The sequence below is a fragment of the Rhinolophus ferrumequinum genome, chromosome 4 (assembly GCF_004115265.2).
Source record: "Rhinolophus ferrumequinum isolate MPI-CBG mRhiFer1 chromosome 4, mRhiFer1_v1.p, whole genome shotgun sequence".
NCBI classification, from domain to species: Eukaryota; Metazoa; Chordata; class Mammalia; order Chiroptera; family Rhinolophidae; genus Rhinolophus; species Rhinolophus ferrumequinum.
The window spans coordinates 28,439,823-28,466,784 of NC_046287.1; the positions used below are offsets into that span (position 1 = coordinate 28,439,823).

The following is a 26,962-nucleotide window of genomic DNA, read 5'->3' on the forward strand; positions in this document are numbered from 1 at the left end:
GCCATGTCACACAGACCTTCAAATGATTTCCGACTTTGGTCTGTAACAGTCCAGTGTGATTGCAATTCTTTTTTTTTTTTTTTTAGGGGAGTTTTATAAAAGCTCTGGAAATTATCAAAGAAAATTCTTCTGAATTAAAGGAAGAATACGCTACCACATTGACATTTATGATGAGAGAAACATTTGAGGAAAACAAGAAAATAGATTGTTCTAAATCCAGATACTTTCTAGAGTAGACACCAAGTATGATGGTAATTTAAATTACCAAGTTTTGCCAGCAAGATCCAAGTCATACCAGATTCATTTTTCTTTTAACGAATTTTGAAAAAAATATTTAAATGCTTTTAAAGATGTTATCTTCAAGGTTTAAGTAATTTTTCATGCTTATTTTCAAGAAGAGCAGATCTTGTTCAAAATTGTTTATGTGTTTTGGGTAAAAATAGTTTCAGATTTTGAAAAAAGGTCCTAAACTTTTTTTTTTTTTTTTACATTTTTGACTTTTAAAATAACTCTCAAACCATTTTGGGGTCTGTCATGGGTCTGAGATAGGCTGTCAGACTGGTTATTGAGATTTGAAGAATCCAAATTGCTAGAAATGCAAAACAAAGCAGTACTGGTTTATGCTCTTTGGTCATCTGTGCAGAAATAAGCATTGAATGAATAGCCATTATACTGTCAGAAGTGTTGTACCAGCACTGGCAACTTTGTTGATCTTGGTAACTTACTGTTTTCTAATCTGAGCTTGGAAAGTTTCAGTAATCTTTGCTGGGTAATGAATCAGACTTTGTTTAAAGCATTCCTGACTATTGGTTTTGCACAATCAATAGTTTTTATTGGTAAGCCATTAAGCCCAGAGCAGGGTGTTGTGCTAGGTGCTGCTGAAGACCAGAGATATTGCAGTTTGTGAACTTGGATTCTGAAGGCAGGCTGCCTAACTTCAAATCCTGGCTCTGCCACTTACTGGCTGGGTAATTTGGGGCAGATTATTTGACCTCGCTGTTCCTCAATTTCCTGATTTATAAAACAAAAATAATAATAGAAACTATCTCAAAGTGTTGTTTGATGATTAAATGAGTTAATACAAGTAAAGGGCTTAGAACAATTGCTAGCCTTTTCTAAGTACTAATCGCTACTACTAAGATAAATTGTAAAAAGTTTCATTTTAATGGGAGTGGTAGATATATGAGTTATCCATAAAAATAACAAATTGACCCCAGAGGAAACAATATTGACTAGAAATTAGAGCTGGGTGCTGTATCCTAGTTCTATTGTTGCTTTGATACATCCTACATCTTGTCTGATAAATGCATATATCAGACTTGCTGTAGTGTCTCACAGCTTGATAAGGAGAACTGAATGAAATAATGCATGCTTTCTACATGAAGTCTTCCCAACATTTTTAGCCAAAATTAATTGCTCCTTCTTGGACACTCACTCCCTATGCTGTTGATTTGTATTTTTATCATGATACTTATCGCACTAAGTCTTGTACTATAGTTGTTTATGTGCTTCTTTCTCCAACTAGATAAGATCTCGGTGTCGGAGACACTGTCTTACTCACTTTTAAAAAATCATCTAGCATTATGATTTGAGCATAGTAGACATGTAATAACTATTTATTAAAAAGGGGCTCTGAAAACTGTAGCTTGCCAAATAAACAGATTATTATTATTGTTATTATTATTCCTATTATAACTACTACTATATGTGACTTTACAGGGCATAATTACATGGGTTGATGGCAGGGATTTGAGTAATAGAGTTGGGTGGGGTCAAAAGGGAGCAACCCAAACAAGGATTATAGGCATACCCTGGAGATATTTGGGGTTCATTTTAGAACCATAACAATAAAGCAAGTCCTAACCTTCTTGCTGCTGGTGGTGGAGGTGGTGGTGCTGGTGGTGGAGGTGGTGGTGTTGGTGGTGGTGGTGGTGGTGGTGGTGTTCTAGCCTTCAATTTGTAAAAGATGCAACATCTGTAAGTGCAACAAAGTGAAGCACAAAACATGAGGTATACCTATATGTACATAAATTCCGGTTTGATGCATTTTTGTTTTCTCTCTGCATTATCTCCTTACGTGAAAATGCACACATTAGATGCAGCACATATTTTTCTAGCTTTTAATTGGGTGAGATGTGAAATAATCAATTACTATGGGGTTTGCAAAAAGTCTTATAATCCTACTGGGTTGTTACCATATGATAAATGGAGTTTATGAAAATAAACAATTGGATTCTTCTCTAAATTTCAGCTAGAGTTTGGGGATTTACTTATTTATTCATTTATTCTTTAAAAACCTATTTCATGTTTCTTTGCTGTGCTAGACACTGTGCACAGGGCAGTGGAGACCCACAGTATTCAAGTCTATTCTGAGTGGATAAACAGAACTCTCTATTCAGAGGCAAAAACAAACAAACAAAAAAGCAAACAGTGTAGTCCAGATGAATCAACTTGAAAACATAGTCAGGGATCTTGGATCTTAGCTTAACACCTAGATGATTTTTTTTTTTTTTTGCAGTAATTGGATCTATCAATTTGAATGAATGTAGGGCTCATATTAGGGTATGTCCACTGCGCTGATTGAAAATCTACATTTCAAACATACGGGCCTTACTCTTAGAGGAATTTTACTCTAAAACAAAGGTATATAAGGAAAGGAGTGGTTGGACCACTAGGAACTGTGCTGAGAACTACTGTTATTTTCATGACTGAACTTGGGCAAGTAAACTAACCTTGTTCCTAGATTTCCTTGGAAAATTAGATTTAAAAATTGAAGAAGAAACTATGCTGCTTTTGCAATTCTGTGGCTGGATGAATTTGATGTCTATAGATACTATTAGAGGTATATGTGAAAAATACAAATGAAATAAGTTTACTTTCTCTCTTAAAAGTCACCCCAATAAACTTTAATTTTAAAAAAGTCACTAGAATGGCCACATTTCTGAGGTGCACTGGCGAAATACACTTTTATTTATCTGTTTTGAATGTGTAGTATATGGATATTTCTCATGAGCTTCTGGTGTTTTAAATGTATTTGTAAAGCATAAAGTTTTTGATGAGACATGCACTTTCATTTTTCTTGTCTTTGTAAACCTCTGAAATCACCTTATATATTTCATTTAAAATAAAAAGTACTTTAAAATGGAGCAACTATACATACAATTTCTTTCAAAACACAAAGCTTACAAATTTACATCAAAATAAAAAAAATCAAGACTGCTTAATTAAAACTTTGACACCATCAACCTCTTTAATTATGTGTTAAAGAGACTGGCATCCGGAGGATAGCAACTTAAAATCAGTGTGTGTTTTCAGTGTCTATGGTGTGTGTATACCTATAATTCACAGAAGGGGGAGGGAGTGCTTCAATTGAAAGGAAATACATGATTTAAAATTTTTTAGACATGAGTCATTTCACACTTTTAAAACAGTTTGGAAGAGGGCAAATTTGTCTTTGCAGAAGAATGCAGAATAGAAGTTTAGGCCAGAATGTTTTATCTCTCTTTCATGTCTAAATTTCAATGAATACTTTGTTTTTACGCAACAGATTCTTATGACAAGTGTTACTTAGAGAACACAGTTCTGAAGCTTGACTACTAGTTGCGTGGATGTATTCTACAGCCCATATTGGCTAAATGGGGGAAGAGCAGGCTGTTTATTTCTCTCCTCTAGTGTTTAAATTTTGCAGTAACGTGATTGCTTTTCTTTACATCTTAATTCTTGTTGCCTCTCTAGTCTGCCTATCCCCAATTTCTTTTGCTAATGTGGAACCCAGCAGCTCTTTGTTCTCATTGTGTCTGTCTGTCGTCTCCCTTTCTTTGTGTTGCAGGGATTCTGCTACCCGCATCTGCCACTGAGCATGCGGAAAAAATCCTTCAATAGATTCTTTACTTAGGGCTTTCGGTAGTATTATTCCACTTTTCCAGGTTTTAGTAATAACCAGAATATCCAGAAGAAGGACTGAAACTTGGAAAGGTGATGGGTGATACAGGTGGTTAGGTGGTGGTCTAGCAAGCTGGGACACCTGAGAGGAAGGTTCAGGGTTTATGCAAGCTCTCACTAAGCAAGTTAAATACGGAACAGCCACCCTTCACACAGAAACTAGAGATATAGGTTTACAACTGAGAAGACACAAGTGTTTCTGAATAGGAAGGCACAGAGCCATATCTAAAATCAACCGGTTCAATGTGCGAGCAGTTCCAGAGCCTTGGGGTACATTGTCACGAAGATTGGTGGTATCTAAAGTCCCTGAGCGGGGACTTTCACTAGATAGTTTACCATCTGAAAATGAAAACTAGTTGTATGGACTTTTCTCATAATAAAATCTCACTTTCCTCTGATTGTGTTAAACACTCAAAATGCTAAGTCAATATTAATTGAATGAAACTTGATTCAATTCTTCTTCTTAAAAGCCCTTTCGCTCTCCCCCTCCCCCTTGAAGCAGATTTGTTAATGCTTTCCATAGGATATAAGAAGTAGATTTGAAGGTGAGATTAGGCGTATTGGGGTAGAGTTCTGACCTTAATAGCTTGTATATTATTTAATAGATGGAGCTCTACACAATTTTACTCATGTGTCTTCCATATTTTTGCCTGTTTTGTTCACTGCCTGCATGGCTAGGTCTTAGAATGGTGTTGGGAAGAGTATGGTTCTCAGTCTTTTGTTTAATGACTATCTAGTATGTAAAACACGATCATTTTATTGGGGCAAACATTGGTGGTAAATAGAATAGTTCAAATTAGACTATTTTCAAATAAACTGAAGTTGAACACTTCAGTGGCTCTTCAGCAGCTGGCTACTCTCCCCCTCTTAGTGAGGGGAGGTTTCTTCTTTTTCCTCGGCCTCCCCTCTCCCACCATTTGGTTTCTGTATCACCAATTAGCGGATTAGATAGCATCGTTTCAAAGCTTTTCTGTTCCACCTATTTACTTTTAGGTTCTTACGATAATGTCCCCTAGCCTTTTGGTTTCCTATGGGTTTCACTAGCTAGTGGCTAGCAGATAACGTGGTTAAGCATAACAGTGTTCTTGGAAGGTAGTCAGCCAGAGGGGGCGAGGTGCGCTCCTCTTGGGCTAGCACCTGCAGCTGGGGCATCTTGGTAGAAGCGCTCAGTCCGTACTCTCCGCAGCTGCGGGAGGAAGTGCCCGTGGCGGGACAGCTCAGGCAAGGTCCAATAGTAGGCACCTGGGCTTAGGTGGCGGCGGCGGTGGGGGCCCCGCCCCTTGGGAGCGCCTCCATCCCGCTGGTCCTCCATTCAGGCCCCGCCCCCCCGGCTCCCGCGCCCCGCCCCGCCCCGAGGCCGCGACTAAAACCCGGAGCCGCCGAGGCGCCCAGGGGACCGGAGAGACGCTCTGAGCATGTGCAGAGCAGCTCGGCGGCTGCTGCCTGGGCGGGAGGCTGGAGCCCGGTGCTGATGCGAGCAGCCCACTCGGCCTCAGCCCCAGCGTGGTCGGCCCCCCGGGCCGGGCGGCAGGGAAGGAGCCGTAGCCTCCCCGCGGCCAGAGGAGCCTGCACGAAGGTGCGCAACCCCCGGCGGCTGCGGCGCCCTCCGGGCCCAGGATGATGGCGGAGCAGGTGAAATGCGCCTCGGCGGGGGGCGGCTCCGGAGCGGGCTCCGGGCCGGTGGTGAATGCGGAGCTAGAGGTGAAGAAGCTACAGGAGCTGGTGCGCAAGCTGGAGAAGCAAAACGAGCAGCTGCGGAGCCGGGCGGCCAGCGCGGCCGCCGCCCCGCACCTGCTGCTGCTGCCGCCGCCGCCGCCGCCCGCCGCGCCGCCCCCCGCCGGGGCCTGCAGCCCGTTGGGTCCGCGGAGCCCCCCAGCCACCGCTGCCTCTTCCGGGGGCCTGGGTCTCGGACTGGCGCTGGGCGCCGGGGGCGGAGGCAGTGGCAGCACCAGTCCCGCGTTCCCGGGGACCTACTGCCTGCCCAGCCCGGCGCCCTCCCTGCTCTGCAGCCTGGCGCAGCCCCCCGAGGCGCCCTTCGTCTACTTCAAGCCTGCGACGGGCTTCTTCGGCGCGGGTGGCGGGCCGGAGCCGGGGGTCGTGGGAACGCCGCCCGGGGGAGCCGCCGCGCCACCTTCGCCGCCCCCCACGCTGCTGGATGAGGTGGAGCCGCTGGACCTGGAGAGCGTGGCTGCCTGGCGGGACGAGGACGACTACACCTGGTATGGCCGAGCTCCGCTCCCTGCCCCAGGACCTGGGCTTGGAGGCCCCGAGGACGACGGGGAGGACCTGGGCAGGAAGGGGGGGGCTCCCTCTCCCCTGTGCCCCGGACGCTGTGGCCTAGCAGGTGCCGAGTCGGGCGACGAGTGGAGGAGGCTTTACACGAGGGCGGAAACCTGCTTCTAAAAGCTCAGGCTGACCCGACTGGGGATGAACTGGTCCCCTCCATCTCCTTGTATGCAGCTTTCCGCTGATGGTTGGGTCCCAAGCGCCTCATAGTATTAACTGAAAAATCCATGTTATCTTGTCTTTTTGTTACTCAGTCTTGCTTCCCCGTCCCCCCCGCCCCCAGCATTTTTGGTAGTGACGCGGAATGGGTAGGGGTTGGCCTCAGTCTGCGACTGTTACTCCCAAACGAACGCTGGGCAGGATCTGCGTATTGTCCCTCCCCCTGTGGCATCCCACGCTGACTAGTGATTGATCTCCTCTTAGAGACTCGTTCTTGTAGTTTGAGTTGTGCGGTCGTACGTCCTCATTCCCTCCATTTTCATTAATAGCTTCTCATTTCAGAGACTGACTTGGTTTACTTAAATGTGCTGACCTCACTGGCTTCTTAGTAATGGTATCAAAAATGAGAGCCTTTCAGGGAACGTAGTGGGCAACTTGAAGACACTCTTGCTTGGGAACTAAGGAGCTTTGCTTAATTAATTAAACTGGTGATTGAAGAAAAGTGAGATTAAAGAAACTTTAATTTTCAGAAACTTTAAGTTATCAGAAAACTTGAGGCTGGCAGCATTTATTCAGTTTAAATCAGTTAAGCTCTTTCTACTTTCCATCAATGAGTAACTTTGGAGGAAGGGGTTCTTAATTCCTTTATTTTCCATTTTTCATGCTATTTGCTCATAGAGAAATAATATGCTTTCTTCAGTCTCTAGAGGTACTGGGATATGGTCAGATGTGTGGAAGCTTCAGATAGGGTGGAACTTAGGTTCATATGGGGAAAATGAACAGCACTCACCTCTGCATAGCAGTGGCCTGAAGAATTGAGTTGTACTCCTTTTATCTTGGGTCCCTTTATTTAGGACCCTTCCTATTTTTCCAAGTTGAGTTTTCCTTACTTTGTGTTCCTCTTGCATGATTGCACAAGAGGGAATGGGAAATGGAGAACACTACTGGTTTCCTGTTGGGATCTGTTGTGTTCCTTTTACTTTACACTCTTTTATGTAAGAACTCTGTACAGTATGTTCACTAATTGGTTTGATTCTGAGAATCAAAATGTATGGAGAATATTCATATATAAGGCATTCATGCTCCTCCTTAGTACTTTACTTTTGGGCAGCTGTGCCAGTAGCTCAAGTTGTAAAAAACAAAACAATTCACCTCTTTCTTTAAGCCATTCAAGTTCCATTAAATGGGACTTTAAGCCATTCTTTAAAAGCTACACCTTTATTTTTGTGAAGCTGAGGCTGTATTGTAATCTCAGTGTCAGCCTGAAAATGGTACTGGAAAATGCTCTCATGGTGGCTCTTAGGTTGGTTATCACTAGTAACTATAAACCCTTATGCTCTCATGTTAGTTTAGATTGATTTAGTCCCCATTTGGCCTTTTCTGAAGATATGTGCTAAAATAGTGGAAGGAAACTTGTTTGTATTTTTGATGGAGATCAATTCTATGCTTTAAAATATTAGCGCTTAAAAATTTATACTGTTATTAAGTGTATTAGATTGGTGATAGTATATATAGCTAATATAATCTTAATATTTCTTTTGAATGGGTTTCTACCATAGTTATCCAATGATTGCTTGTACTTGATATCTAGACTTGGCTTTCGTAGTTTTGTTCTTGTTTTTTTAATCAAAATAGTATTGAAACAACTAACTTAAAAAAAAAAATCACCTAGTTAGTAGGATTAGCTTGTTAGCACTTAAGATGGTTTGAAGCAAATCTAAATGGTGGCAGGTTTTACTAATTTTACTCAACTATATAGGTGAATAAATAAATCATTGCCTTGACACTTTACAAGTGTTCCTTCAGACAGATGGACAGTATTTATAGTACTGTGTCTTCTTCAAAACAAACCTAGGATTAGAATCCCAGGTGGAAAAACAGGGAGGGATCATTAATCTTAGTGGAATGGACTTAAAAATTTTTTAAAGGTCACCTGATTTACAGAAAACTTTCTATCATAGCATTTTATGCCTGAAGATATTTTTGTATTGCAATATTTTGGGCTGTTGATGAACAAATAATCAACAGGGTTTAACCCACTTGTTAATGCTTGCAGAGCCATCTGCAGTTCCTTCATCACTGCAAACTGTGTGTGTCCCCGTCTTGTGGTCCTGCCGGGCACTTTTCCTTTGAATTCCCTGATATGTTTGCAGGAAGGCAACTTATTTTTATTTTCCATTTATTAAGAAACAACTGTAGTAGATTACAGGTACCTGATTATTAAAAATATTTAAAAATAAAAGTTTTACATTTTCAATGTAAATAAAAGTCAAAACACAGAAATGAACATAAAGTTGCAAGTCTTCTCTCTTACTCTCAATTTACAATCATGACTCAGAGTTACCCCTGCTCACATTCTGTAGATCCTTCAAGATAAAAACATAATCATGCAAATCAATTTGTAAACATATACGGATTAGTTTTTTTATACTTACCTTTAATTGCACGTGGCTTGGATCTCTGTCTCCCTGTAGCAACGGCTTCGTTGTTCAAGTAAAAATATGAACCAAGTTACTGTTACCTGCATCACCTGCAATTTTTCATGCATTTTTATCATGGTTTTTATCCTAACGAGTTAAATAAAATTGGTATTTGATAATTTATTTTGAGTAGTGCTGCCTGCTAAGATGTCTTCAGGAAAGAAAGTTCACAGATGTGGATTAATCACTGAACATTTTACAAGTTTTTCCATGTAAGTCTATTTTTTTAATAAAGCAGAGTATAACTATTCACCTTTTATTAATCACCTGGACAACACTTGGCTCAAGAATTAAGGGAATGCATAAGGAAACAGTGAATTAAAGAGTCAGTATTTTCTTGATGACAGTTCATTAGTTAATGAATGGTCAATCAGGTCTCTTAGGTCTTTTTTCCAAACAATTATTTAATGTGGAAGTATTCTTCTATTTATAACAAAACAAAACTTGATGTAAGAAGAACTATGTGTTTTGCTTTTCATTTTCATGAAAATCTTTGAAACAAAACAGTTGTCTGATTTCTTCAAATATTTATCTCAGTTGAATTTAAAGTATTTAATTTTGCCGTAATACAACCTGATTGTCTTAGCACAGTGATGCTAGAATTAAATGTCCCAGAAAACTAAAGTTGATTACAGTTCCAGAACCTTAATTCTTAAGTCCAGTTATTACAATCCCATAGTATTTCAGCTCCCTTATTTCACTGTTGAGGGACTGAAGCTCCAAGGTGACATGACTTCTGTAAGCTCCTCTATTTATTTACTGAAAAAGTCAAGATCAAAATCCAGATTGTTTAAACAGATTCAGAAGTGTTGACAGCATTGGTATTTCCCCCCAGCTTCAGATGTAACCATTAGCGGGCTATAAAGTCAGGTTAGTGGATTTTCTTTTTAACATTTAAATTTTATTCAATTGTTAACTTCTCATGAAATTTACCTTGCATCTTTATCATATAAAAAGTAACAGATATTTAAGTTTTCTTTAAAAAAATGAAGTGCAATAGAATGTAAAATTAGAGTGCATTATATCTTACAATACAAACTTGTCTTGGGTAAACTTATTTCAGTTTTACATGTGTGTGACCTGGGCTGAAATAGTAAATGTATTTGTACCTCATGGTGAAAGTTAGAAAAAGTCTAGTTTACATTGTTTGAAAGCAAAATGGACTGGAAAAAACAGGTGAAAAAGCACAGCTCTCTGAAGATAGTGGAGCAGTGGGTTTTGCACACTGCAACCAGAAAGACAAGTCTATATTCAGAAAATGCCAAGATACACATATTCCAGTTAATATACAAAACATAGGTCATATAAGGAGACCTTTATTTTCGTGGAGTGGCAATTAGCAGAATATTGAGACTTATGTAAAAGGGATATGGCAGGGATTTTAAACTTGCCCGACTGGAAAGAACAGGAAAAAAGTCCATAATTATACGAAGGAAAAATGGTGGTATGTACAAATTAAGGAAAATTTAATGAATGAATTTTCATCTTCCATGTGTAACACCAAGACCCTAGACAGCTGGCTAACCTCCTTGCCAATTCTTCATCAAAGCTGTTGAACACCTTGAACTATACATATGGCATGGCTAAATTAGACCACCTAAACTGTTTCTTGCATAATTAATTTTCAGTGAAAAGACCAGAGGGTGCTTCACTTTCTGACAATGCTAATTGAAAACAGCAGTGTTTTCTAAGAGCAAATGGAGTTGACTGAAGTATGTGCTGATGTGTCTTTAAAATGAAAATGTTGAAACGCTGCAGTAAGACACTGAAATAGAAGTTTAGATCTAACTGTGGAGGCAGTGGGGAGTCTGCTGTAGGATCGTTCAGTAACTAAAATTTGGACTTGGTGTATTCTTTTAATAACTTAGTGGGGGTAAGTTTCTGTTGCAATGGATGACCAGTCTGACCCCAGTAGGTGCTAGTGAATCGAACACTTTAATTTGACTAGAGATTGATTGATTGTGCTCGTCAGTGCTGATGTTTTAGCTTTCCTTAAAATAAAACTTGGGATTGAAAGCTCTTAAAATTACTTGAAAATTGTCCCGTGTTACTTTTCAATGACAGGTCTTTTTTGGATATATTGCTTTTGTATTATCTGCAGAAGGATGACTTTAGAACTAAATATTTACTGGAGAATAACAGATTTTTTTTTTCCTAGACAGTTGTAATACTTCATTTGAAGCATATGGCGGGCTTTGTAGTATTTCTTACCTCTCAGTGGTAGCACATTTATGAAGTCAAGTCGCCTAGAATATGAAATGTTTGCAAAAGGAGATTCTATGAGAAGGATGATAGTTTCTAGTCATACGCTTTTGCAAATTATCGGAGCAAAGTTAAAGAAAATTAGAGTGTGACTCAAGTGATAGCTTTTTTAATATTTGAAGAACTCTCAAGTTTTAGACTAAGGCTTTTCATATAGTCTTGCCATATTCTAATATACCATCAATGAAACTATAGAAGTTGAAAGTAATTTGTAAGTCACTAGGAGGTATGATGTATTAATGACGGCAATAAAGGATATTGTAAATGGTGCTGGCGTTGGCAATGACAATGAATAAGATGATTTTTTTTTTTAATTTATTGGGGTGACAATTGTCAGTAAAATTACATAGATTTCAGGTGTACAATTCTGCATTACATCATCTATAAATCCCATTGTGTGTTCACCACCCGGAGTCAGTTCTCCTTCCATCGCCATATATTTGATCCCCCTTACCCTCATCTCCCACCCCCCAACCCCCTTACCCTCTGGTAACCACTAAACTATTGTCGGTGTCTATGAGTTCTTGTTTCTCATTTGTTTGTCTTGTTCTTTTGAATAAGGTGATTTTTAAAAAGAACTTTTTAAAAGATTAGAACCATTTACGAAAAGTAAAGATTTTGCTTTGCTTATCTAATTTTGGAAATTGTAGGAGTGGTACTCAAGGAATTTGTAGCTGCATGATCTCCATAGCTAACTGCCTTTTTCCTTCTTTATTTAAATCCAGCTCTAGGCCTTAGCCATAGACATAGTAAGCTCAAACCTTACACACAGTAGGCTCAAAGCTATCCTGGGTACATTGTTTGGAGACTGACTCTGAAAATGATCACTTGTCTTAATACCATATATTTGCATAGTGCTTCTAAAGTTTTATCAAAGTAATACAATAAGTAGATGTAAAGAGTTCCAAAACCCATCTATAGCGAGGCTTTTTGCAGAAAAGCTTTTCTACTCTTTCTACCTCTGAGTCCTCCACACAGGCATCACTTTAAACTCCTCTAGTTGTTTCCTTGGTTCTTTATTTCTAAACTTTTTACTACATGCTTTTAAACATCTGTAGACTTCTTTTGGAAGGTGAGGACTAAGCTCTCTTCCCCTCACCCCCAAACCACCATATTTCCTTTCCCTTCTGAAATGTTTTTTTTAAATAATTTTTGTATTAAATCATGTAATTCCTATATTATGATTATAATTGTTATTAGCCGAGCCCTGTTCAATGCATGTTATATTTATTTTCTCTAAACCCTATGTTCCTCTAAGAGTTAGTAATCATCTAGCTCTCTTTTTTCCTCTTCACTTTCTTTAATCCCTTATTAATTATTTATCCAAACACACTATTTGAGCCATATAATTCCCTAGTAAGGTCAAACACATTTGATAATCTCTTAAATCTGTTTTAAAAAATGTGTTTTGTAGAGCCACCCATTCTGGTACTCTTAAGCCCACTGCTCCCATCTTTACTGTTTGCTCCTTAGGCTGGATGCCTACTGCTGTTGTCTTGGTAATTCCTTAGGTTTCTTGTCTATGTAGGATCTCCTGTTTCTTTAATTCTTTGTCTTCGTATTTCATTTATTCTTGGAGGTGGGGCACAGCCTCCAGTAGCTTTCTCAGAAAGGGTAAGGATGAGGAGTATACTTTGAAATCCTGCATATTTGAAAATGTCTTTATTTGCTCATGCAAGAGTCATAGTTGAGCTGGGTATGAAAGTATGTCAATAATTTTCTTCATGTTTGAGGATATTGTTCCATTTTGTTCTAATTTTCATAATGTTCTGGATATTGAAGTTTATTGTGATTTGGATACCCAGTCCTTCTTGACTTCTGCTTTCTTTTTTTAAAAGTCCCTAGTGTTCTACAATGTTACGTTTTACCTTAGTATGGGCCTCTCTATTCATTTGTTGTACATGACATTTGTGGGTGCTTTCTCTGTAGAACTCAATGGCCTGCCTTTAACTCTCAGAAATTTTCTTTTTTCCTTTTTTTTTTTTTAGTGTGTGTGTGTGAGAACTTGTAGTAATCAGATGTAGGCCCACCTGGTACAATCATTTAATTTTCTTATTCATCTCCTATTGTAAATCTGCATCTTTGTTTTGCTTCTGGGAGACTTCTTTGACTTGATTTTCCAAACTTACTCATTGAATCTTTTGTCTCTACTATAATAGTTTCGTTTCCCAAGCTTGAAGAAACTTTTTTAATATCCTGTTTTTTTATGAATGCAACATTTTCTCTGAGATGATATTTTATAATTGTCTTGGATTTTTCATCTGTTCTCTACATTGTTTTTCTCATTTTTTCCCCCTTTTAGTCTGAGGGTTTTATTTAAAAGGAATATTCCAATTATCTGTTGTCATTGGTTGTTTGTTCATACCCAAAGGAGGTATTGAAGTTGATCTAAAGCTCTGTATGGGTGGTGCTTTCTGACTGGTGCACTTTACTAAATGATTGGGTGAGTAGCAGTTCAAGTTTCAGTATTTCTAGGTCTTCTCTTGGGTTCATCTGTTTTTCCAAACATAAACCTTCCATACTCCTGAGAGATTTAAATAAGACAATCAGGTATAGGAATGTAAAGGGAGAAATGGGGCTAGGGTTCTAACCTGCCAGCAGGTACACTTTCATTTAGTCCCTTTGGTTCAGTAAGGTTCTTCATCCCTGCTTCAACTAAATCTGGTGTGCCTGAAGTCAGAGCTCCTCTGGGTCAACCTATCCACATAGTAAGCCTGTGGCTTTAGGTTGTGATGGAGAAGGAGTGTTGGCTCTTGGCTGTATGGGGGCGGGGGGGACCTAGGGTTCTGTTTGTTCCTTATGCAGCCTTCCAGCTGTATTTCCTTCTTTCAGTCACTTGATCATCCCCATGTTCTATGAACTTAAGGGTAAGTGTGAGACATAAGTACAAGATAGCATGGATGGATAATGGAATATACAAAAGAGAAATGAAGATGGCAGAGTGGGTCACTTAACAATCATGTGCCTGTGGGAAGTGAGCACTGCTTTTGACTATGTTGCGAGGCTGTGTGGTCAAATGAAAGAAAACTACATTACATAAGCCCTAAGAGATAAAGGGAATCTTCTAAAAACAAATCCAGAGGTATCACAGTCCCCAATTTCAAACTATACTACAAAGCTATAGTAATCAAAACAAAATGCTATTGACAGAAAAGCTGAAACAGACCAATAGAAAATAATTGAGAGTTCAGAAATAAAGCCTTACATGTAAGGGCAAATGATTTATGACAAAGGAGACAAAAATATACAATGGAGAAAGGAAAGTCTTTTCAACAGTGGTGCTAGGAAAATTGAACAGCAGTATTCAGAAGGATAAAACTGGACCACTATCTTACACCATACACAAAAAAATTAACTCAAAATGGATTAAAGATTTGAATGTAAGATGTGAAACAATAAAATACATAGAAAAAAACATAGGCACTGAGCTTCTGGACATTGGTCTCAGAGGTGTTTTTGTGAATTTGACTCAAAGGCAAGGGAAACAAAAGCAAAAATAAATGAGTGGAAAGGATGTGGAGAAAAGGGAACTTTCTTACGCTGTTGGTGGGGATATAAATTGGTGCAGCCACTATGGAAAGCAATCTGGAGATTTCTTTAAAAATAAAGAATAAAACTACCATATGATTCAGGAAAAAAAAAAAAAAAAAAAAAAAGAGGGGTGGGTATCTGAAATCCAGAGGCAGGCCAGTTGGTGGTGGAAGCTTCCTCATAGAGGAAGATAGGAGCAGTTGTCCCTTAGGATGCTAGAGGTAATGAGCAGAGCAGGGCTTCAGATAGTAGTTTCACATGGCAGCCGAGAGAGATTTGAGAAGCAAAGGCTCAAACAGGTGTCATGAGTTTGTGTATTAAATAGTGAGGAAATTGTATTAAAGCCTAAAGGTGATGAAATTTCACACTTAACTAATTTAGGGACTTATTTATGTTAGGGCTGTGGCACCTGCTTCTCTGATTCATCTACATAGTAGATGGCAATTTGAATCTCAAGTCTTAACATTGAGAAACAGGAAGCAGTCCGTTCCTGTCTTGTGACTTTTAAAGCTTTATTAAGGTATACATGAAATGTAAACTGCATCTATTTAAGATGTACTACTTGATAGGTTTTGACATGTGTATCCACCTGTAAAACCACCACCACAATCAAAATAGTGGATATATCCTAACTGTCCAAGTTTCTTTGTGTCCCTTTGTATATTCTCTCTCCTGATCCTGCCTGTCTTCAACCCAGGCAACCATTGATCTGTTTTCTGTCAGTCTAGATTAGTTTACGTTTTCTGTACTTTTATAGCAATAAAAACATCGTATGTACTCATTTTTACTTGTTTTTGGTCTAGCTTCTTACAATCAAAATAATTATTTTGAAATTCATCTGTATTGTTACACGAATTGGTAGTTCATTCCTTTTTATTGTGAGCTATTTGATTGTATAACAACAGTTTGTTTATTCACCTTTTAAGGAATATTTGGTTTTCAATTTGAGGCTATTATAAATAAGTCTTTGTTATGGATATGTGCATTCATGTCTTTTGGCTAAACACTTAATGACTTTTGAATGGCTGGAACAGAGTAGTATGTTAACTTTTTAAATAGCTGCCATAATGTTTTCCAAAGTGGTTATGCCATTTTACATTTCCACCAGCAGTGTATTGTGTGAGTTTCAGTTGTACCACATCCATACATCACCGATACTTGCTATGGCCAGTCTTTCTAATTTTAGCCATTCTATTATAATAGATATATAGTAGTATCTCATATTGCTTCTAGTTTGTGTTTCCCTAATAACTAATGCTGAGCATATTTTCTATACGCTGTTTGCCATCCGCAGATTTTCTTTGGTGAAATATCTGTTCATATCTTTTGTCCATTTAAAAAAAAAATTGGGTTGCTTATTACTGAGTTTGCAGATTTTTTATATGTATTCTACATACAAGTTCTACATACAGATATATGATTTGCAGATATTTTTCTCCCAATCCATGGCTCACCATTCCCTTAATAGTGTCTTTCAAAGAGCAAAGTTTTACTTTTTATGAAGTCCAATAGGTATGTTTTTTTCTTTTATGGGTTATGATTTCAGTATGAAAAATTGTATCTCAGAAATATTTGCCAACCTAAGGATACAAAGACTGTCGCCTATGATTTCTTCTAAAAATTTTACAGTTTCAGGTTTTACATTTTTGTCTGTGATCTGTTTGGTGTTGACTTTAGATATAGGAAGTGTGGATCAAAGTTTACTTTTTGCATATGGATATCCATTTATCCCAACACTGTTTGTTCAAAAGACTACCTTTATTGAATTGTCTTTGTACTTTGTCAAGAATCAGTATTCCATATGTATGTGGTTGTTTCTGGACCATCTCTTTTTTCCCATTGATCTATTTATCTTTATGCCATATGAAATGGCCTTCATTATTATAACTTCAAAATGAGTCTCAATCAGCAGTAGTTCTCCAACTTCATTGTTTTCTAAAGGTTGTTTGGCAATTCTAGGGTATTTGCATTAACATATGAATTTTAGATTCAGCCTTTATATATCTACAAAAAGCTTGCTGAGATTTTGATTGGGATTTTGTTAAATAGACCAATTTAGGCGTAATTGACATCTTAATATTTACCCTTGTCACCCATGGACGTTCTTTTTTTCCATTTATTTGTATCTTTCATTTATCTCAGAATGTTTTCTAGTTTTCAGTGTATGGTTCTTCACATTTTTTTCTCAGATCTATCCTTAAACATCTTAGTTTTTTTATGCTATTGTAAATAGTAAGTGAAATTTAAAAAATACTGATCATTGCTAATATGTAGAAATGCAATGAACTTTTATACATTGACCTGGTATCCTACAATCTTGCTAGTAAACTCCCTTATTATTACTAGTATCTTTTTTATAGATTTCCTCAGATTTTTTTCACATAGACAATCATATCATCCGTGAATAAAGACAGATTTACTTCTTGCTTTCCAATCTAAATGTTTTTATTTATTGCCTGATTGAACTGGCTAGAACTTCCTTGTCTTGTTCCTGATATTAGGGGAAAAGCATAGTCTTTCACCATTACAGTGTTTTTGTAGATGCCTCTAACGAGATTAAGGATGTTTTCTTAATTTGCTGAGAGTTTTTATCAGGAATGGATATAATATGTTTTATTCTTTGTCCATTAAAATTATCATATGGTTTTTCAATTTTAGTAGATCTGGTAAGTTACACTGATGTTTGAAAGGTAAGCCAACTTTTCATTCCTGGGATAAACTGCACTTGGTAATGATGAAGTATACCTTTTTCATATATATGGTTGGACTAAATTTGCTAAAATAGTTAAGACTTTTTTCTCCTATGTTCATGAGGGATATTGGTCTTTAATTTTCTTCCTTGTAATGTCTGTGTCTGATTTTAGTATCAGTAACACTGGTGTTATAGAATGTGTCAGGATGTGTTCTTTCCTCATCTGTTTTTTGGAAGAATTTGTGAAGAATTGGTATTCTTTAAGTATTTGGTAGAATTCAGTGGTGAAATCTGGGTCTGGATTTTTCTTTATGGATTTTTTTTGGTAATTTTCCATTCTTTTACTTTTAATCTGTGTGTTTATACTTAAAAGTATATATATATTTAAAGTATATGTATATTGTAGGCAGCATATAATTGGGTCTTTTGTGACCCTTTAAAAATGGGGAGAAACTGGACCACATGCCTATCAGAATGGACCACATGCCTTAGTTTTTATTGCCTAGGATGGTTGGTGTCCAGGGCCTATGCCTAAAGCAGTCATTGGGCAAAGGGGACAGCGGGATTACTATGCTTGGCTTAGCCCGGTGCATCCATCTCCAGGAGTGGTCTGCAGGCAGCCATATCAGCATCACCTGGGAACTTGGTAGACACTCAGGTCTTGGACCCCACCCCAAGCCTACAGAATCAGGTAGGTCAGACCTGCCTGCAGTCACGTGTTAGCAATCTGTGTTGTAACAAGCCTTCTAAGAGTTTGTGATGCACCAAAGATTGCGAACCACTGGCCTAGACTAACCTTTACTTGGGGACATGAAGAGAGCTGCGTAGTGCTGGGCAGTTCACGCGTCCTTTAGCAGCGGAGGGTGAAAGGGCTGGATTTATATGGGTAGGTGATAATCTTGTCAGAATAGGCTGAAGTGGGGCCCAGGAATAAAAGTTTTAAGAGTGTCCACATTCTCAGGGGATAATGATATGTTAGGATTACTATCAAGTTGATTAAAAGAGTATTTTAGAATCTTCATCTGTAATAGAAGCTAGCAAACTATCCTACAGGCAAATCGGGCCAGCTGCCTGGTTTGTGTGGCTGGTCAGCTAGATTTTTACATTATTAAATGATTGAAAAAAAGCAGAAGAATACTGTTTCATGAACTGAAAATTATGGGAAATTCAGCTTTTAATGTCTGTAGGTGAAGTTTATAGGAACACAGCTGTACTTAGTCGTTTACATATCATCTGTGACGCTTTGGGGCTGTAATGGGGGGGGTGAGCAATTACGACAGAGACGGTGTGGCCCGCAAGCCTAAGTACTTCCTCGCTGGCCCTTTACAGACAATGTTTGCCAACCCCTGACCTAAAAGAATAATTTACCGAAGAATGAATGGTACATTCCCCGGCCATCTTGGATAACTGATGAATTACTCTGCTATGTGGAAGTCCTGACTATAAACAGTAAAAGAGTGAATAATGAAGTATGTTATTTAAAGAAAGTGTGTTCATTAGAATTATGGTAACTTTGAGGGAGTTATTTAATGAGATCTGTAATTAGAATACAGCTTTATAAAGTAATGTCAATTACTAGAGCCAGTGATTATAATTTTTCTTCCTCCTTTTTTTTAGTTAACTGTTGGTTAATCCTCAAGATAAACCTTTTTAAATAACCCTATCGCTGAAACTCTAAAATTTACCTTAGCACAGTATGTCAATAAGAGGAAATCTTTGTTTTAACTTACACTGCTTCATGGTGGTAATTTTGAATCCTACCCATTACTATGTAATGATATAGATGCTGGAAGAGAACTCTTCCTAAAACATATATTTTGAAAGCTGTTAGTTTGGCTTTAATGAGAAAGAAGTACATACCAAATTTAGTATAGATTTGACCCAGGGGAAATACCTGATTATTTAAAAGGTTGAAAGAATCAACAAACAACTTCCACTTATTTTTAGACTTTTTTTTTTTTAAAGCACATAAGATTTGCTTTGTTTGCTATGTCATGTTTACATATATTAGCCACAGTTCATGTAAGATTCTGTTGCCAAGAAAAATGAAAATGTAAGTGAGGTAGTCAGAATATCATGGTGTCTGTTCAAGGTTAGTTCAATAACAGAAGCCCCCAATCTCTCACTTTCTGAGATGTAATTTCATAGTTTCTTTTTTTTTTAAAGTCCTTCCCACCAAGCTATAGAAAGCATTTTGGGGATATTTACCTGTGAAAAAATAGTTTGGGTATTTGAAGTAATCAAATGTGAATTCTGTTTTGATAGAAATGGTCAAATACATGTTATTTTCTCTAAAAAAGGTAATTGCTACATAACTATATCATACCTATAATGTAGATTTCTTTTTTTAAGGTTATACGTTGGCTCTTCAAAGACATTCTCATCATCAGAGAAATCCCTGAGCCCTTTGCAATGGTGTAGACACGTCCTAGATAACCCGACTCCGGAGATGGAAGCCGCAAGGCGCTCCCTGTGCTTTAGGCTGGAGCAAGGTAATTGTGAACCCCTATATTTACATTCGCCAACTCTTGCCACTGGTAGCTCTGCTTTTGTTGTTGGTTTTGGAATAGACATTTAAATGAAAAAACCTTACGCTGAGGTATGGCTGTTGCATGCAATTCACTTCACCTGTATTACACATCAAGGTTTCTTAATATAGAATATATTTAGTTTCCTGCTTATTTTTAGTCAGATTTTTAGCTTGTTTTAGTTTGTATTGCAAAGTAGGAATACATATTATTTTTCTGTTTTTTTTTCTTTCTGTTTGCTAATATACCAATAAATAAAATGGGTCAGTCTTAAATTGTCGGTGGATGGTAACAAGGTTTGTGACCGAATTCTGGTAGAAAACTGAGGTTCCATGGGGATCTGAGTACTGACCCTTTTGAGTTCCTTAAGTGTTTAGTTGGATGTATAACTGAAAGTCCTAACCTTTATAAACAGGGAAATAATCTTTGTATTGGATGTAATATTAGTTATGGAACCCAACATAAGTTAAAAAAACAAAATTAAGACTGTTTTAAAATGAAAAACAGCGAAAGGAATGAGTGGTACTGAGCTCCTTGCTATTTTTGATTAAGAAGACTACTTAATTAAAGCTATGATTATTTAGGCTTTTGCTTGTCTCTTAACCTCTCAGTGTCTGTTTCATTATCTAGGAGCACTATTTCTATTCCATGAACTACCTGTATCCAAATTTCATTTGAGCTTGAAAATGCAGATTCCTGCCCCATTTTCCAAATTAATCAGAGTGGGAGTGTGGCCAAGGGCATCTGCATTGACAAGTTCACCAGTGTGGTTCTTATGTGCACTGAAGTTTGGGAACACTGCCTGTGAAGCTCTTCGGGGATAATGAATGATGAGAAAATATCTGCACACGATAAGACACAGTATAATAGGTAACATTTCTTGAGCTCTTAATTCTATGACAGTCAGTACATTAAATTCTTGACATCCTTCACTTTATTCAGTCTCACCACACTCATCTGAGGTAGGTACTACACTCACTTTAGGAGGTGAGGAAAGTGAAGTTTAGAGAAATTAAGAGGATTATGAGGCCAGAGTGATACCCTGGGGGCAGAGACTAGAGCCAGCCCGGGTCTCCCTGACACCAAAGACTCCTTAACCAATATTCTATACTGCTTCTTGGCCAGTCATAGGGAAATATCAAGAGAAATCTGTTTTAAATATTTGAGGAAGGTCAAATTGAAAAGCAGGTTTTATTAACATTTTAACTAAAAGGAAATAAGTGATTTAGTAATAGAAAGTTGAAGAGTGGAATAGGAACAAAGGAGTATTAGGGTTGAAGCTTTGGTGACAGATGCTTATCTGAGAGAGCAACTGTCTGAGTCAGGAGACTCTAGTCTTGATTCTGTTCCCATTTACCCAAGTGACCCTAAGCAAACTATTAAATCCCTCGGGACTTTTCTCTTTCAAGGGCTTTATAGACCATCCCTGTTTCTTTATTCAAACATCCCTTGATTCAAGGACTTTTTATATGTACATTTTATATATATGAATTTGGCTCAATTTTATTTAAAATGAAATTCAGAACTAGAGTTCTTTAGCCCTGGGGTCAACAAGTTTTTCTGAAAGGGACCAGATACTAGTAAATATTTTAGGCTTGGTGGGCCCCACACTCTGCCATCATTAGAAAGCAACCATAGGTGCCAATGCTAATGAGTGTGTTCTAATACATCGTTATTCGTGGACGCTGGTATTTGAATTTCTTGTGATTTTTTTTTTTTCATATGTCACAAAATATATTTTTATTTTTTCAAAGCACTGAAAAAAAAGTAAAAACCATTCTTAGCTGGTGGGTATTATAAAAGCAGGGGCAGGTTGGATTTGGGCCACGGAGGCCATAGTTTGCCAACTCCTACTTGAGTTCATCTGCATACACGGTTGATTTAAAAAAAAAAAATAGAGGAGAGGCTTTTGTTAAATTGGGTGTAAATAATCCTGGTTGCTGGTGGCTTTTGAGATTTTAGAGTAAGCCTGATCATCTGATTTTCCCTTGATAGACAAGGGGGCTAAAGCAGAATTGTGAGGTCATGAGGAAATGAATTGATATGCTGCAGTTTTATTCATGATGTAATTTATTTAAATTTCATAGAAGAGAGTTTAAGCAGAAAACCAGCACTTCAAAACCAAAATTAGTCTTTTGCTAAATTTCTGTATGAATGTAAATCCTCTTTTGCTATAAGGATAAATGCTTTTGTTCCAAAGATCCATGGTCCATAATCCCATTATGAGAAGAGTAACCCAGTAGAATAGGTTATTCATTGGATGAATTCTTTTTTAAAATTATGTCATAAAGTAATATGTCTATAGTTTAGAAAGTATTAGTCTTATGGGTATTATAAGGAAAACAGCAGATTCCTATGCCATTCTCCCATGCCTGTTTTATTACCTAAATGAAATTACTTAACAAAAGCTATTTGTTTTGATGTAGTTGTTTGCCTCTATTTATAAATTCCATGCCTATATAGCTATCGCTCGAGTTGTCAATATTAAACATTATCCATTGGCTTTTTGCTTTGGATTGTGAAGGTTTAATTCCTTTAAAGACCACCCCATACTTTTTCTCTGCATATCCTCCCATGTAACTTTTTACTAATTTTAGGATACATCAACTGATTATAATAGAAATAGTCATATCTAAGTCATGTAGTATTTTATTGTTATTGGTTTTTTTTTCCATCGGACTTTTTGTTTTTTCTAGAGTTAATTGTAAAAAGACACTTACTTGCTTTTTTTGGTCTCTGTCATTAATTTATCCCCAAATTCTCTAAATGAACCATTCTCAGTACGGTTAGACATATAAATCCACCAAGGTTGTTTGTTTGTTTTTGTTTAACTATTCTTCCTGGTAATGTCCTCTGTTCTCTTACTCCGGTCTGAACTGGTTCTCTGCAGGCCTACGCAGAGCTGTCATGGTGGGACTTCCTTTTGCTCTCATCCTGGGAATTCTCCCATCCTCCCAAAGTGCTTATCACCTATGTCCTAGATGCAAAGACTTGCTTTTCCTTATATTCCCTCTTTTAGTAGAATACATCTCCTGTTGCTGTTTAGGGCAAGTAAGAGAGGAAAGAGGATATGGGGGAGGTAAACTTTGAGAACCTCATATGTCTGAAAAATGCCTTTATTGTACCCTCATGCTTATACTTGACTTTTTTTGGGCTAAGTGTATAATTCTAGGCTAGAAACCATTTCCAACAGAGTTTAGAAGGCATTTATTCCATTATATTTTAGCTTCAGGATTGCTTTTGAAGTCCTATACCATTCTCATTTCGGATTCTTGTGACCTTTCTATTTAAAATACGACAGGTATTTTAGAATCTTTTCTTCTTGGTGTTTTGAAATTTCCTTTTTCTGTGCTGGACTGTTAGTGGGCAGTTCAACCTGGAAATTTTTGCTCTGTAAAATTTCGAGCAGTATTTCTTTGTAATTCTCTCCTCCCCTCCAGTTTCTTTGTTCTTTCTTTCTAGATACTCCTTTTAGTCAGATGTTGAATCTCCTGGATTGATGTTCATATTTTATATTATTCTATCCTGTTTTCTTTCCTTGATTTTTATTTTTTTGATGTCCTGTCTTCTTGTCGATTAAAAAACAAAAACCAAAACCAAAACAAACCCTCTTCTACACTCCTTTGCTGTGTATTTATCAAGTAACTTTTATGTGCCAGGCATATGTAGGTAATTGGGATGCAGTCGTGATCAAAACAGGTGTCATGTCTACCTCACTGAGCTGACCTTCTGTTAGGTTGGTGCAAAAGTAATTGTGGTTTTTGCAGTTATTTTTAACCTTTAAACTGTAGTTACTTTTGCACCAACCTAGTAGTATGCACTGATGTTTCATTTATTTCTCTTGGGTTTTTGTAAGGTACCCTTATTTGTGTAAGGTATCTTAAATCTAGCAGCTTTCTTGTTCAATTTAAGTAATAAAACCTGTTTTTGAGGAAAAGCAGGAGAGAAGCAGCTGCTTGGGCAGGGGAGAGAGCCCCAGAGTTTCAGCACCTTCCTAGTAGACTTTGAAATAGTCGTCCTCTGTTTTTGCTTCGCCATAGACCTCCCTACCTACCCTCTGCGGTACTTTGCACCTTGAATTCTAGAACCTTTCCAGGTCCTTGTTGGCGTATACCCCACTGTGGGCCCTTAGAGCCGAGAGTGCTAAGACCTAAGTCCGTTACCTAATGTTTATCTGTTTTTCTCATTTGTAAATGAAATGATCCCTGTGCCCCCTTAAGTCCAATAGGGTCTCCTCTCCTATTCAGTCTTCCATGTGGGTATTAGACTAAGTTTAGCTGTCAGTCTAGTGTGGTTTTGTAAAAGAATAGTGTGGTTTTGTAAAGAATTCATATTTAGTCTTGCATATCAAAGAATTTTTACAGGCTTCCAATTAAAGGGGTCCTTTGCCAGTGATAGCTAATTAACAGATAATCAGAAATTATGGTTTTCACTTTATTCATAATGTAGCATAAATATATAATTGGAATAATGTGAACATTCCATATTTTAGAAGTTTCAAGTGCCTCTTTAATAAAGTATTTTCTTTTTGTTTAGACTTCATTTCTCTCTTGAACAGTCAGCATTTTCAAGTAACAAATAGTATTGAGCATCTTCTTTTGAGACCAGGGTTGTTTCCCTTCATTTGAGTATCAGTTGCCTAAGGACAGGGGACCTCGTTTTTGTGCACATCAGCTAGAAGGGAGCCTGGCCTATAATAGACGTTGTTGCTAAAAGGAATGCAGTTTTAATTCTTTTTGAACGGCGACTGTTGTAATTGCAGTTTTCATTTTGAATATTTTAAGATGGGGTGGAGTCTTTGCACCACTTTCCTTACCAGCTGTCTCTTTCTTCCAGAAGAAAGACTGGCGTCATTTGAAGTATCACCTTGCAGCATCGTTTTCTGTCACAAGCATGTTTTACTGTAAAATAATCAGCTTTGACTTACCTTACTGAATTTTGTTGCAAAATGATTAGTGGTTGTATACATTCCCCCTGAATTTAAAGACTGTTCAGTGAGACCATCCACGGCCACGGAGAGATTAGAGATTAGATTTGAAGAAAGGGTAAAGTCATCCCCTCTCACTCTTGTACCGAGGGACAGGTAAATGTCCTTTAATGTTACCTGGGGCTTCAGGTAAGATGCTGCTTATCAGAGAGCAAATACTTTACACATCTGGTTTCTATTTCTTGACCCTGATGTTTTGGGAAGAGAATTACTCAAAAATTAAGGATTAGTTCCCTGTAGGACACGTGAAGAAGGGCCGTAGTTAGGAGGAGCCAAAGTATACCTAGTGGGTGGACCTTGTACGCCCTCTGGTCCCTTGGTCTGACATCCCTTCTTTCTTATTCCCTCTCGTACCCTAGGAACTTAGCCTGTGCTGTTTTCTTGGTTGCACATTAGCCGTCTTCCTGCTTAATGAAGAAGCATCTCCAGGAAGACATCTGTATAAGGGTTTGTCAGAGTCAGTATCTGCAGGACCGTGGGCAGCTTTTCTCCCAGGATGGTCCCTAATTATACAATTGCTAATGAACTCGTTTGGATTGAAACTTCTCGAGGGGCCTCTGGCTGAGTTTTTGCTACCTGTGTTCTTGATTTGGGAGGTCTTCAAATAGCCTTCATGCTGTATCTGACAGCTTTGTGTCTGTGGATATAGATAAGAAAACTTGGTAAGTTATGGGAGAATGTATGGGAAGGGTTCAAGTTTTGTCTTAAGGTTGTGAGAACAGGCTTATTAAAATCCTGCTCTTCTGAGGAAAGTTTGCTTTTCTGAAGCAAATGAGGGGGAAGAAAGTGATGTTTTGTAAGACTTAATTTTATAGGGAGCTAGCACCTGTATTGTGACCGTTTTAAGATACTGCTAAGAGAAGTGCTTTGTCTCCATAGCTGCAGTTTTGCAAATTGGTTATATGTGTGTGTGTTTAAGTTATAATAGGATAATTATCTTTGGTGTAAGGTATATATATAGTCTTACAGATGACATATGTATCTGATACCCTTAAATTCTCATAAGGAAAATTAATTGAATATCAATTAAATTAAAATTTATTTTATTGTGGATCTCAAACTAATTTTCCCCTTTTCCAAAGTTTTTTTAATACCAAAATGTCATAATTTATAAAGTCTTAGGTATCAAGTAGTCAACATAGGCAAATTACTTACGTTTTCTCAGCCTCTTCTACATTTACATTTATTTTGTAGAGTTGTAAGGGATTAAATAAAGATGTTTGTAAAGCAGACATAGTAACAGCTTAAATAGTAGGTCTCTTTTCTAATAAATCTGAATAATGTAAATGGCTTTTCTGGATAATCTACCGAAAATAATATTGAAAGTAAAATAATTAATTGTTGAAAGTTAACTCTCTGGGACTTCTAAATCTGTAGTCTATTCGTATAAAATTAATTAAGACCCAGAATAATATTTTCTCTTTTTCCCCCAAACACTGAACCATGATTTTAATATGCAATCTTAGACAAAACTCAATATCTTGATTGTTTTTTCTCTTTTGAAAATGGTTCTAACAATGTTCATTATTTTCCACTTTGAAGCATCTGAGAATAGGGGCCCATACCTTAATTTCATGTTGAAATGCCAACAGCTTAATAACTTTCAAATGTGTTTTAAGTTCTGAATGTTTGGTTTTTGGGATTTATTAATAACTTGACAACATTTAAATTCCTTAGATGAGCAAAAAGAGTAATTGAACATTTGGTGTTGTAACTGGTATCCGAGTAGCCAAGCCAAGAAAAAAAGTCACATGGTGGTGCTCATTAAAATGGTAGTTCTGAGGGTGGAGATTTGAGTCTGTTTTGGTCTCTGCTGTACCTCTCCCAGGGCCTAGAATAGCTTCTGTCACACTGTAGGTGTTGAATGCTAATTATTGAATGAACGAATGTGGCGGAAGGGATTTTGATCTGGTTGTTAGATGTAGTGACATAGTGCCTTAGCTCTGCGTAACTGTATGAGTAGGAGCGTGCGCCTTGTTCCTAGTATTTCGCTTGGTAAGTGCAGACATTTAACAGATTTCATGGAGCTATTAGGTTGGTACAAATGTAATTGTGGTTTAAAAGGTTAAAAATAATTGCAAAAACCACAATTTTG

The 26,962-nt window shown here is 37.7% G+C and overlaps 1 protein-coding gene across 2 annotated transcripts in view; it reads left to right on the plus strand.

Moving 5' to 3' along the window:
* The first annotated feature begins 5,333 nt into the window (after positions 1-5,333).
* Positions 5,334-26,962, plus strand: part of SLAIN1 (SLAIN motif family member 1) — a 57,298-nt gene continuing 35,669 nt past the window's right edge. The window contains exons 1-2 of one of the 2 annotated variants that reach the window (XM_033105120.1): positions 5,334-6,161; positions 19,705-19,844. In XM_033105120.1, the coding sequence (XP_032961011.1) occupies positions 5,560-6,161; positions 19,705-19,844 (742 nt within the window). In that variant the 5' untranslated portion in view covers positions 5,334-5,559. Of the gene's footprint in view, positions 6,162-19,704; positions 19,845-25,312; positions 25,530-26,962 lie in introns of those variants that run through there. The other variant, XM_033105121.1, reaches the window with a different exon arrangement.